Below are 16,346 nucleotides of genomic sequence, written 5' to 3'. Positions count from 1 at the left end.
ATAAAGCTTCTTAGTTCATGAAGATTCCTTGGATCCATTTGGATGCCATCTTGAGAGATAATGTGACCTAAATACTTAATTTCTTGTAAGAAAAATTCACTTAATTTCTTGTAAGAAAAATGCACACATACCTATAAAGCTTCTTAGTTCATGAAGATTCCTTGGTTTAGGCCATCCTTTTATTACCTCTAGCTTTGATGGATCCATTTGGATGCCATCTTGAGAGATAATGTGACCTAAATACTTAATTTCTTGTAAGAAAAATTCACTTTTCTTTCGATTAACATAAAGTTTATTCTCTCTTAGAACTTGGAATATTACCTCGAGGTGTTGCTTGTGTTCGTCTAATGAATTAGAGTAGATGATGATATCATCAAAGAACACTCCAGTAAAGGTTCGGTGAGGCCTGAATAGCTTCTCCATCAAGCGGTTGAATGTGGCTGGTGCATTGGTCAAGCCAAAAGGCATGACAATGTATTCGTAAAGACCAAACGTAGTGCGAAATGCGGTCTTTACAATGTCTTGATCCACTATCCTTATTTGATGGTAGCCACTTTTTAGGTCAATCCTACTGAAGTAGGTCAATCCTTGTAGCTTATCAAATGTGTCATCTACCCGTGGCACGGGAAACCTATTCTTGATAGTGATCCTATTTAGTGCTCTATATTCGACACACATACGATATGTGTCGTTTTTCTTTTGCACTAGTAACACGGGTGAGCAAAATGGAGATGAGCTAGGCCTAACCATGCCCTTCTCAAGTAACTCATGCACTTGCCGCATAATCTCTTCTTGTTGAGCTTGAGAAACTCTATAAGGAGGTTTACTAGGCGGTGAACTTCCTAGAAGAAGTTCAATTGCATGGTCATCATTGCCTTGTTTAGGAGGTACTTCACAAGGGATGTCGTCAATAAAGCGAAACCCCTTGAGAAAATTGGATATCTCTAATTCCTTGTGAGCGTTTATATTTTCTTTTGCTAAAGCATTAGGTTCATTTTGAGAATCTTTAACAAAAACCATGTACACGGAAATAGAGCTCTTTATTGACTTATTGAAAGCTTGCATATGTACAATGGGTATGGTGTTACCCATCTCTTTGGCACCTTTTTCCCTGAACTTAAAGTAGATTCTCCTTATAGGGAATTTAACATTGGCAACCATGCGATCAAACCATCGTGCCCCTAGGATTACATCCTCATGCTTGAGAGGAGAGATAAAGAAGCCCTCTTTGTCCACATAGCTTTGGACATGGAGCCTCAATTTCCCGATTAAGGGAGTGACTGAAGCTTCTTGCCCCTTGAAAGCACCATTTGCGGGTAGGACATCTCCCATCTCATAGTCTTGGATGCCTAGCTTGGCGGACAACTCTGTGGATATGAAATTGTGAGTAGAACCAAGGTCAAAGAGAATAAAAGCATCATGTTCTTTTACCTTTCCCCAAGCATGGCATAGAGGAGATCCTTTGTGGTGAGCTTCCTCTTCTTGGATTTCAACCAAGGTAGCTCTAGGAGGCTCATGGCGGGTGTTCTTTTGTGGACAAGCGAAGTACGCATGCCCTTGCTTGTCGCACTTGAAACAGCGGTTATCCTTGCGATAACGCTCAAGCTCTTCAGGAGAGAGTTTGTTTTTGCCTTTGTAAACTCCCTTCTCTTTAGCTTTGTTGGAATTGCCCTTAGGAGACTTTTGGACATTGTCCTTCCCCTTAGGCTGATTGGAACCCTTGTTTTCCCTGGGCTTAGAATTTCTCTTAGCCCCTGTTTGGAAATTGATTCAAGAGGCCACCATAGTATGGTGTATAACCGCGGATATAGTGCGTGGCCTTTGGGAGTTGACATACTCTGCCATTTCTTCAGTTAAGCCCGCACAAAATTGTTGCTTTTGCTCTCCAAAATCCATCTTTTTGAAGACAGTGGCTTTGAGATGTAAGTCCCAAAACCTGTCTACATATTTGTGAATGGATTCGTAGGAAGAGTACTTCAAGCTTCGCCATTCGGTGAGTACTTTGTCTTTGGCATCGATGGCCAAAAACTGCTTCATAATGGAAGCTCTTAAAGCTTTCCATGTTCGTGGAGCTTCACCGTTTGCCCGTAGGCTAGACCACCATTGCCTGGTGGGCTTTTGAAAGTGCATAGCTACATGGCGTAGCTTAGAGGACTCCGTGAAGCCCTCATCTCCAAACGCCGCATCGAATTGTTGGATAAAGGCCAAGACTTTGTCCGTAGCACCAAAGGTGTCATCGTAGGTAAGGAAAGAGATGCTCTTTTCTCCCTCTTTGAACGTCTTGAGCTTGGACAACCTCTTTTCTATGGCCTCTTCTTTTTTATGGTTCAAAAGTTCCACCATCGCTTTCTCAAAGGATGAAGAATTTGAGGAAAATGGAGAAGAGGGTGACCTCTTTCTCGCCTTTTTCTTGCCTTGGTTCTCTTTGTCCGCACCATCACTTTCTTCATAAGAGGAAGAGGATGAAGAAGATGGAGAAGAGGGTGATCTCTTTCTCGCCGTTTTCTTCTCTTGCTTTTTGTCATCCCTCTTTGAATTATGGTGGGGAGAAGTGTGCAATGGTCTTCTCCGTTTAGGAGGTGATGGAGAGCGTTTAGCCCGCCGTCTTGGTGGAGCCATCTCCGCCGAGGTGGCAGGAGACTCACTTCTTTCTCATTCCTTTGGTGGGGGCTCTTGAGTTCTCCTTTGAGAAGGAGATGCGTCATCAAGAAGCAAATTTTTAAGCCCTTTGTATGGCCATATCCTCTTCTTCTTCCTGAATCGGAGAGAGGCCTCTTTTGGAAGTCTCACAAGGAGGCTTCCTAAGTACTCTCTCTTCATGGTGGAGAACTTGGGGAATCCCATGAGCACAAAGCTGTCGTTGCACTTCACTATGGAGGGATGGATTGCCCATGGCTTGTTGAAGCCTAGAAACAAGGTAGTTAACAAGCATCGGGGCATCATTAGTAGCCTGCTCATTAGCAAAATCAAAGTTATCAACATTAATTTCACTCTCTTTACTATTATCAGCCATTCTAACAACTTTTAGGTGTAAACTTTTTTAGGTGTACTTTGGCACTTCAAGCCCTAGTTGCTACTCCTCTTTACCCCTTTAGAAAAAGCACTCAAGCTACTGTACCCATGGCTCGAATACCATTAATTGAAAGTAATAGAAGAGAGAGTCGTTCACACCAAAACAGCACCGACTCCTGTCAAGCTTGTAATAGCTCAATAGTGGTAAGCCGTAGGCAAGCCCCGTAGGACTCCACTATTAAGACCATAGCTCTCGACGGTGATGCCTCGTTATCTGCACGAAGGCAAGCGCACTGCAAGGCTGAAAAATCCCTATTCTACTTACTCATTTGCAATTAATAATAACAACCATTTATAGCTAGCATGAGGACCTTCCTTCTTGAGAAAGAAAAGAGAAACCTCGTGCTCTGATACCAATGTAACATTTAATGGCCTAGTAACTTGTGTGTAGCAAAAATTAGCATGAAAATAGTGAGAATTTCATTAGAATAGATTCCTAATGAGCATAACAAGAGTGCTTGGGTGGAGAGAGCAACTAAAAGCATAACACCTAGTTAGATAGCATGAACAATACTTCAAAAGAGAGAGAAATTAAGCTATTGACAACAGTTGAGGACCGGATTTACATGGAGCCGGTCCCCCCTCCAAAAGGCTTTGTATTATAGGGTTCTCCCATCAAGAGAGACATTTTACAATACAATTCTTTGTGTAATGAGAATGGAAGCTTCAAGCACTAAGCAAAACACTTATAAAACACAACATCAATTCCCTCACGGTCTCAAACCCAAGACCTCACACACCTTCGAAGATGGTGAGAGCTAGCGGGGTATGAGAGTAGATTGAGAGGAGGAAGGAGTAGTCTTACGAGAAAGATGTACATCTCCTCACATAATCACTCATATTAGCATAGCATAGCTTAGTAATTAGCATGGTAGAGGAGATGAGCATGCATTGAAGCTTGGCTCTTGGTTGGATTTGCATCACAAAGCCAAGAGTTGTTGGTGTGGACCTCCTTTCTCACAAGCTTGGAGTAGGTGATAAGCTGTCCATTAAAGCTTGAGAAGGAGAGAGAGATGTCTTCTTGCTTCGCACATGAGCTTGTGTGAGAGTGTGTGAGTGTGTGAGATAATGACTTGAGAAAATCAGCCCCCTCTCTCTCTTGGTCGACCGCTCATGCTATTTTCTCTTGTTAACACCCCATTGGACCTCTCCAGGCTTAGCCAATAGGATTTTAGGAGCATAAGTGATAACCTTCTGACATCTGTCCCCCTTTCCTCTTTTGTGAGAGCTTTAGGTAATAAATTAATGCCACTAAACTCTCATTGGACCCCTTTGTCTCCTGGCCAATAAGAATCGGGCAAGCCATTGGGTTGTTGAATGCTCATTGGACTCCTTGGTAGACTATCCAATAGTCTTCTAGAGAGCTTAATTCTTATTGTGTTCTTTTATTAAGTGCTTTTAAATTAATTAAACTAGATTTACTCTAGCCTAATTCTCATTGGTCCACCTCCATGGCCATCCAATAAGACTTGAGTACACCTTGGGGGCATCTGGCCTAGGGAGCTGACCTGTGTCTCTCATTCCCTTTGTGTAAAGGAGAGCTGTGAGTGTGTATGTGTGTGTTTCTCTCTCATCCCCTACTTGCAAGGCTCGCCTCCTCCTTTGTAGGATTCATGAAGACTTTTGGTACACACACAAAGCATCCAATTTTTACTAAGCTTTGACCATTGGACACAACCTTTGAATTTTGGAACCTTAGCATTTTGGAAGTCTTAATGGGCTGAACCTTAGGGGCTTTAAAGCCCATTGTTGCTGTCACAAGACGGGCACCATGTGCCAATAGAAAAGAACAAACTAAACAGACTTTTAACACTACAATAACAAGTGAGCTGAAAGAGAGAGACGACACGTGACACGGAGTGGCGGAATTCCACCCCAGAGAGTATTGGCCCCAAACCTTGGCGCCCCTTTCGGTATTTCTTTATATTGCATCAACACAGTACAAGCCGGTACTCCAAACTCTGCACCTTCTCCAAGAAGCATGCCAGAGAATGAGCCCTAACCTCATATCTAAAGGCCCTAGGTCCCAAAAGCAGTTTAAAGTAAAAAGCCTTCAAACTCAAAAGCATCTGGTCCAAAAGCAAAGCCAAAAAGCTGCCAGCACAATTTACGAAAATCCGTACAGCCTGCCACGTCATCAGCTAGTGCAAAATGCGGAAATCCGTACAGCCTGCCACGTCATCATGCTAGCGCAATTTTCGAAAATCTGTCACGTCATCAGTTTTTTGCATGTGTGCGGATCCTGCTTTATTTTAATCCTTTATGTCACTTGGGGCCCCATCGGACGGGGTCCCCATAAGTTGGTAGGACTTCTTCTTCTGTTACTTGTTCTCTTAGTGTTTAGGCCCCTCGGCCGGCATCTGTAAGTTGGCCCCCTTCTTCAGGGCTTTGACACGTCAGCAGTTTGTTACAGTTGCACATTGCTCTTTTCCGGATGGTCCCCCCTTTGGATCCCTATTTTCCCTCCTTTGGATCCCTATTTTCCCTCCTTTGGATCCCTACTGTGGACGCTCTGATAGCTTAACCAATATTCTAGATTTTTCTTCCTTGCCACTTCCATGATGATCCAATGAGGGTCCCCAAATCTCAGCTCCACAGAGCAATGCGAAGGCCACCAAATTGTCAAAGAACCAGAGCTTCGTCCACCGAGGCTCCTGAAAATGAACCTGTGAACACATCCTCTCCAATCTACCCAATGTTGCATGGGCTTTGGTCAGCCTAGTCTCTGCTTCTCTCCTCAATGAAAATGTTGGTCCACTAAAGAGCACCCCAAGGTAAGTGTAAGCGTCTGTTTACTCCACTGTCTCCTGGCCGTATGTGAATACGGGTGCTGACCTCCTAATGCATTGTGGGGTGGTATTAATCACCATAACCTTGGTTTTACCAAGGTTGACAGACAAACCACTTTCATGCGCAAACCTATGCAAAGCATCCAAGTGGCGTTGCATCCCCTCCGGAGAGTCGGAGATCAACACAATATCATCAGCATATGACAATAGTGGAATCCGTGTCCCTGCCAACTGTGCACCTCTATGACCATCTCTCTCAATATAGAGAGAGACACCATTACACTCTAAATAAACATTGAGCAGTTGCTATCTAAACATCCTCTCTTCACTATTTGCATTCAATGTGAAACTTAGTGCATTCAAATATTTGAAGAAACTGCTGATGTCAGAGACATAAAGAGAGAGAGAGAGAGAACATTACACTCCAAACAAACGTTGAGCAGTGGCTATCGAAACATCTTCTTCACTGTATGCATTCAATGAGAAACTTAGTGCATTCGAATAGTTGAAAGAAGCATCTGCAAGGTCAAAATGAGGCTTGGTCTTGGATAACTGAAGCAATTCACCCCTGCATTCACAAAAAACCTCAGAGGTCCAAGCAATATATAAAAATCTCTCTCTCTCTCTTGAATCAGACCCACCCTCTCTCTCGACTCTTGAATCGGACTGACTCTCTCTCTCTCTCTCTCTCTCTCTCTCTCTCTCTCTCTCTCTCTCTCTCTCTCTCTGCTGCTCCTGCGCGCGCCACTGCTGCTGCCCCCTGTGCGCGCCACTGCTGCTGCTGTTTCACCCCCTGCGCGCGCCACTACTGCTGCTGCTGAACCCGTTGTAGCTGACCTGTTGCGACTGCACGCTGCCAAGGCTGTAGCACTTGCCGCTGCCTCACTGTGGCAGCATTACCAAGTGCACCAGGCCCGCAATCTCTCACACACGGATACATACCCACACACACACTACACACATACACGCATACACACAAGTACTCCCTCTCTTCCCCTTCTCCCCTCTTCTTCACAATATGAAGAGAGGGTAGTTACGAAGACAGCCATGTCTTCCCCCATCATCAAGACGCCGGTATCGACAATGAAGACAACGTTCATGCTCACGAACAAGAGGCTTGCACAATTGGAGAAGGACATGAAAGAATGGCGGATGGAGAGAGAGATATGGGAGGAGGAGAAAGCCACCCTCATCAAGCTATGGAACGAAGAGAAGGAGGACATGAGAGCGGAAATCCAAAATCTCAAAGAGGAGAAGGAGAGAAGGGAACGGGAGAACGGGAAGGAGAGGGAGAGATGGAGGAAAGAGCAAGAAGAGATGAAGGCACAAATCGATCTCCTTCATGCTTCCATCACATCCCTCACCCCCGAAGAAGGAGAGATTAAAGAGGAGGCTAAGGAAGCCCTCAAGGAGGAGATCACCAAAGCCCTCACCGCAAGCATTGAGGACAAATTAGAGGCCACCAAAGAAGGATGGGTCGAAGTGGTCAAAAAGAACATCAAGAAGGTTGCAAGAGAGGAAGCCCAAAAAGATGAGGTACTCATCGTACACACAACCATCGAGGAGGAGAAGATGCGACAAGCTCGCCGTCTCAATGTGCGAGTGACCGGCATCAAAGAAGAAGAAGGGTCTACACCCGAGAGCGATGGGAAAGCTTTATGCAAGAAAGTGGGATACAAGGAAGAAGAGATCCCTTTCTCCAAAGTTTGGAGAGCCGGCAAAGATCCAAAGAAGAGAGCTCTCATCCTCCAATTCGCCTCCGAGGAGTCTCGAACTTCTTTCCTCCGAAAGAGGGTCATCTTGAGAGGGCTAGAAGGCCCCCCGATTTATCTTGATGATGACCTCACAAAGATGCAACAAGATCACCGTCACGCGTGCATGCCTAGAGTCCACCAAGCCCGCAAAGAAGGGAAGAAGGCAGTATATCGAGATGGTAGGGTTATCATTGATGGCAAGACCATCGCATAGGGACTCACGGCCTGTGGGACACACGAGGAGATTCATGTCACGGTTTGGAATTGCAATGGAGACCTATGGACACACCCAGAGAGACTTGAGGAGGTGATGAGAGGTCGAGACATCATTCTACTTACAGAGACACACGAGAGCCCAGAGAGAGGGCTACCACGGATACATGGATTCCAGTGGGAGTCTCTACATCGGGGGTGTATGCGCCAGCACACCACTCGTGGCTCAGGAGGAGTGGCCATACTCTTTAGACAGGGGCTTCACAGTAGACTACAGATTGTTGCCCGGGACCCACAGGCCCGCTACATGTGGATTCGCCTCGAGCTCTCACGAGACAGGATCGTCTACATTGCCCTTTGCTACTTTGCTCCCACAGGCTCCAGATTCGCCCCTATTGAGCAGGAGTCACCGTACGCATGCCTCACGGAGGAGATTATGGAGTACTCCACACTGGGTGAAGTCTTCCTTATGGGAGACTTCAATGCTCGTACGCGCAGTGAGCAGTGTGAGGCATATGACCACGAGGACCGAGAGGCACTACACACTCTAGATGAGGAGGCTACTATGAGAGATACAGCAGACAGAGCTCCAGTCACAGCCTACGGACGACATCTACTTCGACTTGGCTCCCAGCACCGTCTCGTTATTTATAACGGGATGGTCCAGTGGCCCACCTCAGGGGGCCTGACTTGTATGCCACATGGAGTTGCAGAGGGAGGGGGGAGTACAGTCGACTATATTCTGGGACCAGGGAGGCTACACACCTTATCACATCCTTCACCATTCCACCCATACCCATCAGAGCCGACCACACATACCTCTCTTTCTCCATCAGCGGAGATACCATCCCACACAGCTCCACAGCACACACTCCACACACCACCATCCATTTCACACATGAGCTAGCCTCTCTTTACTCGGCCGAGGTCGAGCATGGCCTATGCCTCCTCCACCCATCCACACCACTCTCAGTTCTCACATCACATATCTCTTCCGTTCTCCACACTTCAGCTATTAGCTCCTTTCCACACACCACTCACACAGGACGCACTCCCCCCCCCGGGACTATGCCTCAGAACCGCTGGTATGATGATGAGTGCAGAGAGCTATACCGACGCCTCCGCGCACAGCGAGCCTTAGGAGAGATCACAGAGAGAGAGGCCAGACGGCATATGAAGACACTGACACGCCAAAAGCGGCGAGCATTCGAAGAGGCACAGGAGCTTGAGCTATACCGCCTATTCATGAGCATGGATAGCGCAACAGCATGGCGCACCCTGCGCGAGCCACGTCCGACTACAGCTATTGAGGATCCACAGATATGACATGATTATGCAGAGCGACTTTACGAGGTGCCAGGACAGCCTCCTATCCCACAGCCACACGAGCCACGCCCCACGTGCTCCTCCTTCTTTACAGCACAGATGGTAGAGAGGGCCATACGCCGCATGCAGCACAGACGATCAGCTGACCATACTGGATTACAGAGTGAGCACATCATTTATGCGGCCTCCACTATAGCCCCGTTGATTGCACATGTCTTCAACCGGGCTATAGGGGAGGGCTTCCCAGAGGAGTGGACACAGCACACCATAGTGCCTATCCACAAATCTGGCGACACCCTGGATCCAAGGAACTACAGGACTATCATGATTGGCCACACGATGGCCAAGCTATATGGAGCAGTACTTGAGGCACAGCTCAGTTGCTACGCAGAGATCGAGGGTTTACGAGCTCCAGGCTAGGCAGGTTTCAGACGAGCTTTCTCCACCACTGATCACATCTTCGTTCTGCGCTGCCTCATTGATGGGGCAAAGGCGCGGAAGAAGAGGCTTTACTGCTGCTTTGTGGATTTCCGCAAGGCCTTTGACACAGTCCCACGCGAGAGACTCTTCCAGCGCCTTCACAGCATTGGGGTACCAACAGAGATGATTTGGGCCATATATGCTCTCTACGAGAAGGTGACGGGTCGAGTTCGTTGCCCAGGCGGTTTTTCAGAGACCATTGCTAGCACCATTGGTGTTAAGCAAGGATGCCCACTCTCCCCGACACTCTTTGGGCTCTACATCGACGAGATCTCCGACTACATACTGCGAGCAGGGGGAGAGGGGAGCGACTTGGCAGGTACTCCGGTCCACATCATGTTATATGCTGATGATATTGTGTTGATTTCAGAGTCACCCGAGGGCTTGCAATGCCATCTTGAGGCCTTGGACGAATTCAGCACACACAGGGGGTTGACTGTGAACCTTGGCAAAACCAAGGTTATGATCTTTCACACATCCAGTGCAGTGAGGAGCGCTGCCACCTTCACAGCAGCAGGAGGAAAGGTTGATGTAGTCACCTCCTATGTCTACCTTGGCATCACATTCACCAGCCTACCAGGACCCTTCACTATGAGGCAGGCTGCTGCTGACAGGCTCACCCGAGGATATGCAGCTCTGGCCATGCTAGAGCGGAGATGCCACCAGGCACACTTTCAGGAACCCCGCACGAAGGGGTGGCTTTTCGACACCTTAGTCACCCCGGCCTTGATGTACTCGGCGGCAGTATGGGCACCAGGATTGACAGCTGACCAGTGGACACAGCTTGAGAGGCCACAGGTATGTATGATCTCACGCTTGCTCCGCAACAAGAAGACAGTGCCACATGACATTATTAGAGCCGAGCTCGCCACACCACCCATGGTGGTAGAGGCACTATTCCAGACAGTCTGCTTCATCCAGAGGATGAGAGAGCTACCTCCTGACAGACTTACTCGTAGAGCATTTGAGGCAGCTATACAGCTATCAGAGAGTGGGCATGAGAGAGCATGGTACTCACAGGTCAGAGCATGGTTTGAGGGACACGGTCTTGACATGGAGAGCCTACCACCATTCCAGTACGACCCCCACTCACCATATGTTCACCTCTCTCGCAGTGAGAGGAACTTGGTACTGAGACAGGATCTGTGGCAGCTATACACTAGGAGAGTCTGGGAGTCACCTGGCTTGGGGACGAGGATGTCAGATTACAGAGACCAGTTTCTCACCATATTGTCCGGGGGGTTCATACAGAGACCACGCTACATGGACACATATATGCCACATAGCTCACGGGTGGCGATTGGTCAGCTGAGAGTGGCTTCACACAGGTTAGAGATTGAGATCGGGAGACATACTGGTGTTCCCAGGGGGGAGCGCGTCTGCAGAGCCTGCACAGAGGAGGTGGAGAGTGAGGAGCACTTTGTATGTAGATGCAGAGCATACACTGAGATCAGAGGCAGGTATGAGGCCCTATTCAAAGGACAGCCCACTCTCCGAGAGATCATGGACTCTCGAGATCAGAGACAGCTCGGACGGTTCTTACTAGAGATACAGAGCCATCGGGACACACTACTACAGCCACACACAGCTACACAGACAGAGGGGAGACAGTCGCAGCTCACAGACTTCTTTCAGAGGATTACCGCCCCTCCCCCACCAGACACTCAGAGAGGAGTGACACTCCCACAGGCGGAGGTGAGCCGAGCTAGACGACGACCACGAGTCACAGGCTACAGGGGCGCGAGCTCCCACCACCGACAGATCGAGGAGATCCGAGCCCGGGAGCGCCGTGCCACTGAGGAGCGAGTGGCCCGGATGAGGGCCGACCCGACAGCTTTCATCCGGGTAGCCTTGGCACCAGACCCGCCCATGTACCACATCTTACATCCCCCCATTAGTACAGGATGGAGTTAGATAGCTTGATGCATTCTCATGATTGTACTACCTTGAGCATATGGCTCCATCCCTCCTCAGATACCCCACTACCTACACTCAGTTCAGTTTTGTATCAGTTTTTGTTTCATTTGTCTTTCCGATAGACGGATGACATACACACCATGTACATTTGATTTGTCTCATAGGCCGATTTCGGCCTGACATAGACGTTAAAAATCTTTCTTTCTTCTTTCTTTCTTTTCTCTCTCTCTCTCTCTCTCTCTCTCTCTCTCTCTCTCTCTCTCTCTCTCTCTCTCTCTCTCTCTCTCTGTGGCTCCAACTGGCCCACTCAAGGGTGCTGACTGTCACCTGCGCGCAGCCCTTACAGAAGGGTCTGCTTTCTGCCTGCATTCGCAACCTGTGGTGATAAAGGCACAACCCCTCTGTAGGCTGCCCCGTGCTCTGTACCTGCGTGTGTTGAACACAGCCCCCTTCAAGGCACTGTCTGTGATATCCGAAAGCAGCCCCCAACTGAGCGGGAGGCCTGCTGAATGCACTCGAAGCCTGTGCTGTAGGAGGCGTAACCCTGAGGCCTAAGCCTGTGTCTGTGCGTACCAGCCCAGCGCGCGACCTGTTCGCACACAAGCCCTCTCTTTCTACACGTAGAAGGACTTCCTACGCGTAGCAAGTCCCCGGCACCCCTCCTTTACCTACGCGTAGAAGGACTTCCCATCTCCTACGTTAAAGTTTGAAGGTTTTTAAGCTTTGAAATAAACTTTTAAAGTTTAAAGGTTTTTAAGCTTTAAAAAATAAACTCTTAAGTTTGCCTTATTCTCAGTCCCTCACCCTAGTACCCTACCCCACATTTGTGGGGTGGGTTCGATGGATCCGCCTACCGAAGGGGAAGGGCCGGGTGTAGATAGCTACACCACCCCAAAAAAAACGACGGCTAATTTCAAACGGAGAAACAGAGATACTATGCTATCACCAGGATCCTTACGAGTTGGAAAAACCTCCAGGATACATGATGAGCTACTAATGGAGAAGGTCCAGGTGATGCTCAAATCAGAGCAAAACTATATGAGGGATGACATCAGGAAGGAAATGCACGCGAACGCTGAGAGCTACAGGAACTCCATGTATGGAGACATGATGAGAGAACTAAGGAAAGAGATCCGGGGGGTACATAAATGAGGAAATTCAGATCGGGAAAACGGAATTACGAAACCTAATCAAGGCCGAAGTAAATGTGACAGAATGCGTTATGCAAAAGAAACTCGATGAGGCAGTAGCAAGTTTTGAAGCATGGAGAACAAATATGGAAAAGCACATGGGGGAAAAAGATGCAATAATCGAGGAGCTAAAAGGAGAACTTGCGGCTTGCAAATCTGCAACTAAGGAGAAGGAAGACGACCAACCTTCCGTGCTGAAGGAGCTCGAGGACATGAAGGATCAGATGAAAGCTCTACGGGAAGGAGATAAACAGAAATCGAAAACGGCATCTTCATGGGCGGAACGTCTTGTTAAGACACAAGAAAAGGTTGATGAAGCAGAGAAATGGATTGAGGATGCGAAGAAAGGGAAGGCCCTGATGCCTGAGACCACACCTACCTCCACCATTATTAATATGACCATTGAGGAAGAGCACAAAAGGAAGAATCGGGCTCTGCATGTGCGGGTCACAGGAGTCAAAGACAAAGAGAATGTAGATGAAGAAGTGAGGGAACTACTACAAAGCATGGGCTTCAGCCTACTCACACAAGTGCATGGAGAGTGGGCAAGAAAGGAATCGACGAGAAGGGAAACGTAAAGGATAGGGCACTTATTCTCCGCTTCCCAAATATAGAAATAAGAAAAGAATTTCTAAAGAAGAGGCCAACTCTTAACAAGACCGATATTTCCCTGGGAGATGACCTTACATTGGCACAAGTGGCACACATGCAAGAGTTGATGCCAGAGATCAAGGCAGCAAGAGAAAAGGGAAAAATCACCTTTTATAGAGGAGGAAAAGTAGTGGTTCTGGAAAAGCGCACATCATGACGGTGCGAGACCTATGGGGCGACGCTCCGGATAGCGGCGTGGAATTGTAATGGATCATATAGGCTAGATGTAGGTGCCTTTGAAGACAGCTTTAGGGACAGAGACATAATTTTCTACTCAGAGACACACCAAATACCGGGACAGCTTATGCCACATGTGAAGGGGTATTTATGGGAAACAACTGGTCGACGAGACAAGAGATCTCTGCGAGGTAGCCGGGGTTCAGGAGGAGTAGCAGTCTTATTTAAAGAGGAGCTGAAACCACTACTACAGATTATCAGGAAAGATGAACAAGCAAGGTATATGTGGGTGAGAATGAGAGCCGAGACAGGTAGATTTCTATATATCGCTATATGCTACTTCCCTCCAAGTACATCAGTCTACTCCTCACCTAAAGGACAGTCCCCTTTCTCCATATTGAATAATGACATATGGGAGTTCTCTAGAGATGGAGACATCGTTCTCTTAGGAGACTTTAATGCCAAAACGGCCAACTCTCAAGCAGTATTCTATGATACCTGAGGAAATGCTCAGAGAAGTGGATTTATCACAAGAGGGGCTTACTAGAAACTCACAGGATAAAGAACACACTAAATATGGGAGACATCTCATGGAAATGGCAACTACACATGGTTTGGCCATACTTAATGGTCCAGAGAATTTCCGTTTATCTGGGGGATTCACATGCTTCCCGCACAGGCATGGGGCCAGTACAGTGGATTATGTCATGACTTCACCAAGCTTTATTTCTAGTATCGAGGACTTTAAGGTGGGACCCAGACCGGTTGGGATTGCAGTGGATCATGCTCTCTTGACCTTATCAATCTCCTTCCAATACAATGCCTCTCAAGTACAAAGGAAGAAGACACACACAAGATATACTTTCACGCCAGAGATTGATTCAGTCTATATGGAAAAGATCTATAATAGGATGTGGGCAGCCGAGCCAGTATATACTGTAGAGGAGATAGTATCTCAGCTAACAGAGATACTACATGGAGCAGCACAAGAGGCATACCCACATACTCAGCTTGATCAGAAGAGAGGATCTGGGAACATGCCTCAAAACAGTTGGTACGACGAGGAATGCAGAGGGACGAGAACCCAGGTCCAGAAAGAGCTTACACTTGGGATTATCACATATAAGCAATCTCGGATTGCTCTTCGGCGTATAGTACGTCGCAAGAAAAGGGCATTTTTAGCCAAACTGGAGAAGGATTTATATCAGCTCTTCTTGAGTCAGGACTCACATGAGGCATGGCGTTTATTTCACGAGCACTCATCGCCTCCGACAATTACTTCTCCTAAGATTTGGGATCAATATGTAACATCATTATATACAGTACCTGGACAACCTCCATTACCAAATCCGCTCGAGCCATGCCCTGCTACTAGTACTTTCTTTACTACGGAAATGGTGGAAAAAGCCATTGATAAGATGAAGACAAGAAGAGCATATGATCATGAGGGTTTAGTAGCAGAACATCTGATCCATGCAAGGGATCTACTTTCAGAAGTCCTTGCTCGTCTATTTAATCGGGTCATGTGTGAAGGATTACCTGAATCTTGGAAATTATCTACTATCGTACCTATTTTCAAGTCAAGGGATCCTATGATACCCGGGAACTACCGTACCATTATGGTGGGTCACACATTGACCCGACTGTACGCATCCATTCTAGAACAAAAATTGACTAGATGGGCAGAGAATGAGGGCATAAGGGCAACAGGACAAGCTGGATTCAGGAGGGGTTATTCCACTTTAGGTCATATTCTTACGCTCAGAGCCATTATTGAGGAAGGAAGAGCAAGCGGGAGAAGGATGTAAAGAAAGAGGATGCAAGAGAGCTACACAAGACAAGCACAAAGCACACAGAGATGGAAAGCTTCTTCTTCTTCTTCACACAAAAGAGAGTACAAAATGACTAAGTGCTAAAGCTGAAAAGTAGCACATATGTACATGCGGTCACTAAGTGTGAACACGCAATGAGGATGCAAGAGAGCTACACAAGACAAGCACAAAGCACACAGAGATGGAAAGCTTCTTCTTCTTCTTCACAGAAAAGAGAGTACAAAATGACTAAGTGCTAAAGCTGAAAAGTAGCACATATGTACATGCGGTCACTAAGTGTGAACACGCTAGAAGCGTACTAGGCTGGCACTATAAGTGTAGTCCAGCTGTAGAATCACTGGTAGAGATCCTCCGTGTCGGTCACCTAACGCGCCAGTGAGTAAATGCCGTAAGCGGCCAAGACCCGTAGTGGATGCCAGCTCAAGGTGTAGAGCTCGACATCTCAACACTCCCCCTCGAGCTCTGCATGTCGCAGAGTCCAAGCATAGTCCGGAAACGTCGAAGCTTCTCAGCTCGGAGGGCCTTGGTAAAGATATCCACTATCTGCTCCTCTGTGCTGACGTAGACCAAGTCGATGTCGCCCGCCAACACTCGCTCTCGAACGTAGTGGTAATGGACCTCTATGTGTTTGGTCCTGGCATGGAACACCGGGTTCCTAGCCAACTGCATGCTGCTGAGGTTGTCACAATGGATGAAAATCTGCTCGTCCACCTGCACTCCCAAGTCCTCAAGTAATATGCGTAGCCAAGCTACCTCGCACGCCGCAACTGCTGCACCTCTGTACTTGGCCTCTGTGCTCGATAAAACAACCGTAGGCTGCTTTTTGCTGCTCCAAGTAACAGCAGCACTCCCAAAAGAGAACATGAAGCCACTCGTAGATCTCCTATCAACAATGCTACCTGCCCAATCTGCATCTGTATACCCATACAATGCTAATAGTGCATC

At 47.4% G+C, this 16,346-nt stretch overlaps 1 protein-coding gene across 8 annotated transcripts in view; it reads right to left on the bottom strand.

Annotated features, from left to right (window-relative positions):
- Nucleotides 1–16,346, bottom strand: part of LOC147435296 (polyamine oxidase 7-like) — a 195,447-nt gene that overhangs the window by 103,621 nt on the left and 75,480 nt on the right. For all 8 annotated transcript variants that reach the window (XM_086488368.1, XM_086488369.1, XM_086488372.1 and 5 more), the window contains one exon: nucleotides 6,283–6,429. In XM_086488368.1, the coding sequence (XP_086344494.1) occupies nucleotides 6,283–6,429 (147 nt within the window). The remainder of the gene's footprint in view (nucleotides 1–6,282; nucleotides 6,430–16,346) is intronic.

This window comes from Adiantum capillus-veneris, chromosome 18 (assembly GCF_014529385.1).
Source record: "Adiantum capillus-veneris isolate H3 chromosome 18, ASM1452938v2, whole genome shotgun sequence".
NCBI classification, from domain to species: Eukaryota; Viridiplantae; Streptophyta; class Polypodiopsida; order Polypodiales; family Pteridaceae; genus Adiantum; species Adiantum capillus-veneris.
Note: the sequence above shows the minus strand (reverse complement) of the source record. Positions and strands in the feature narration are given on the sequence as shown.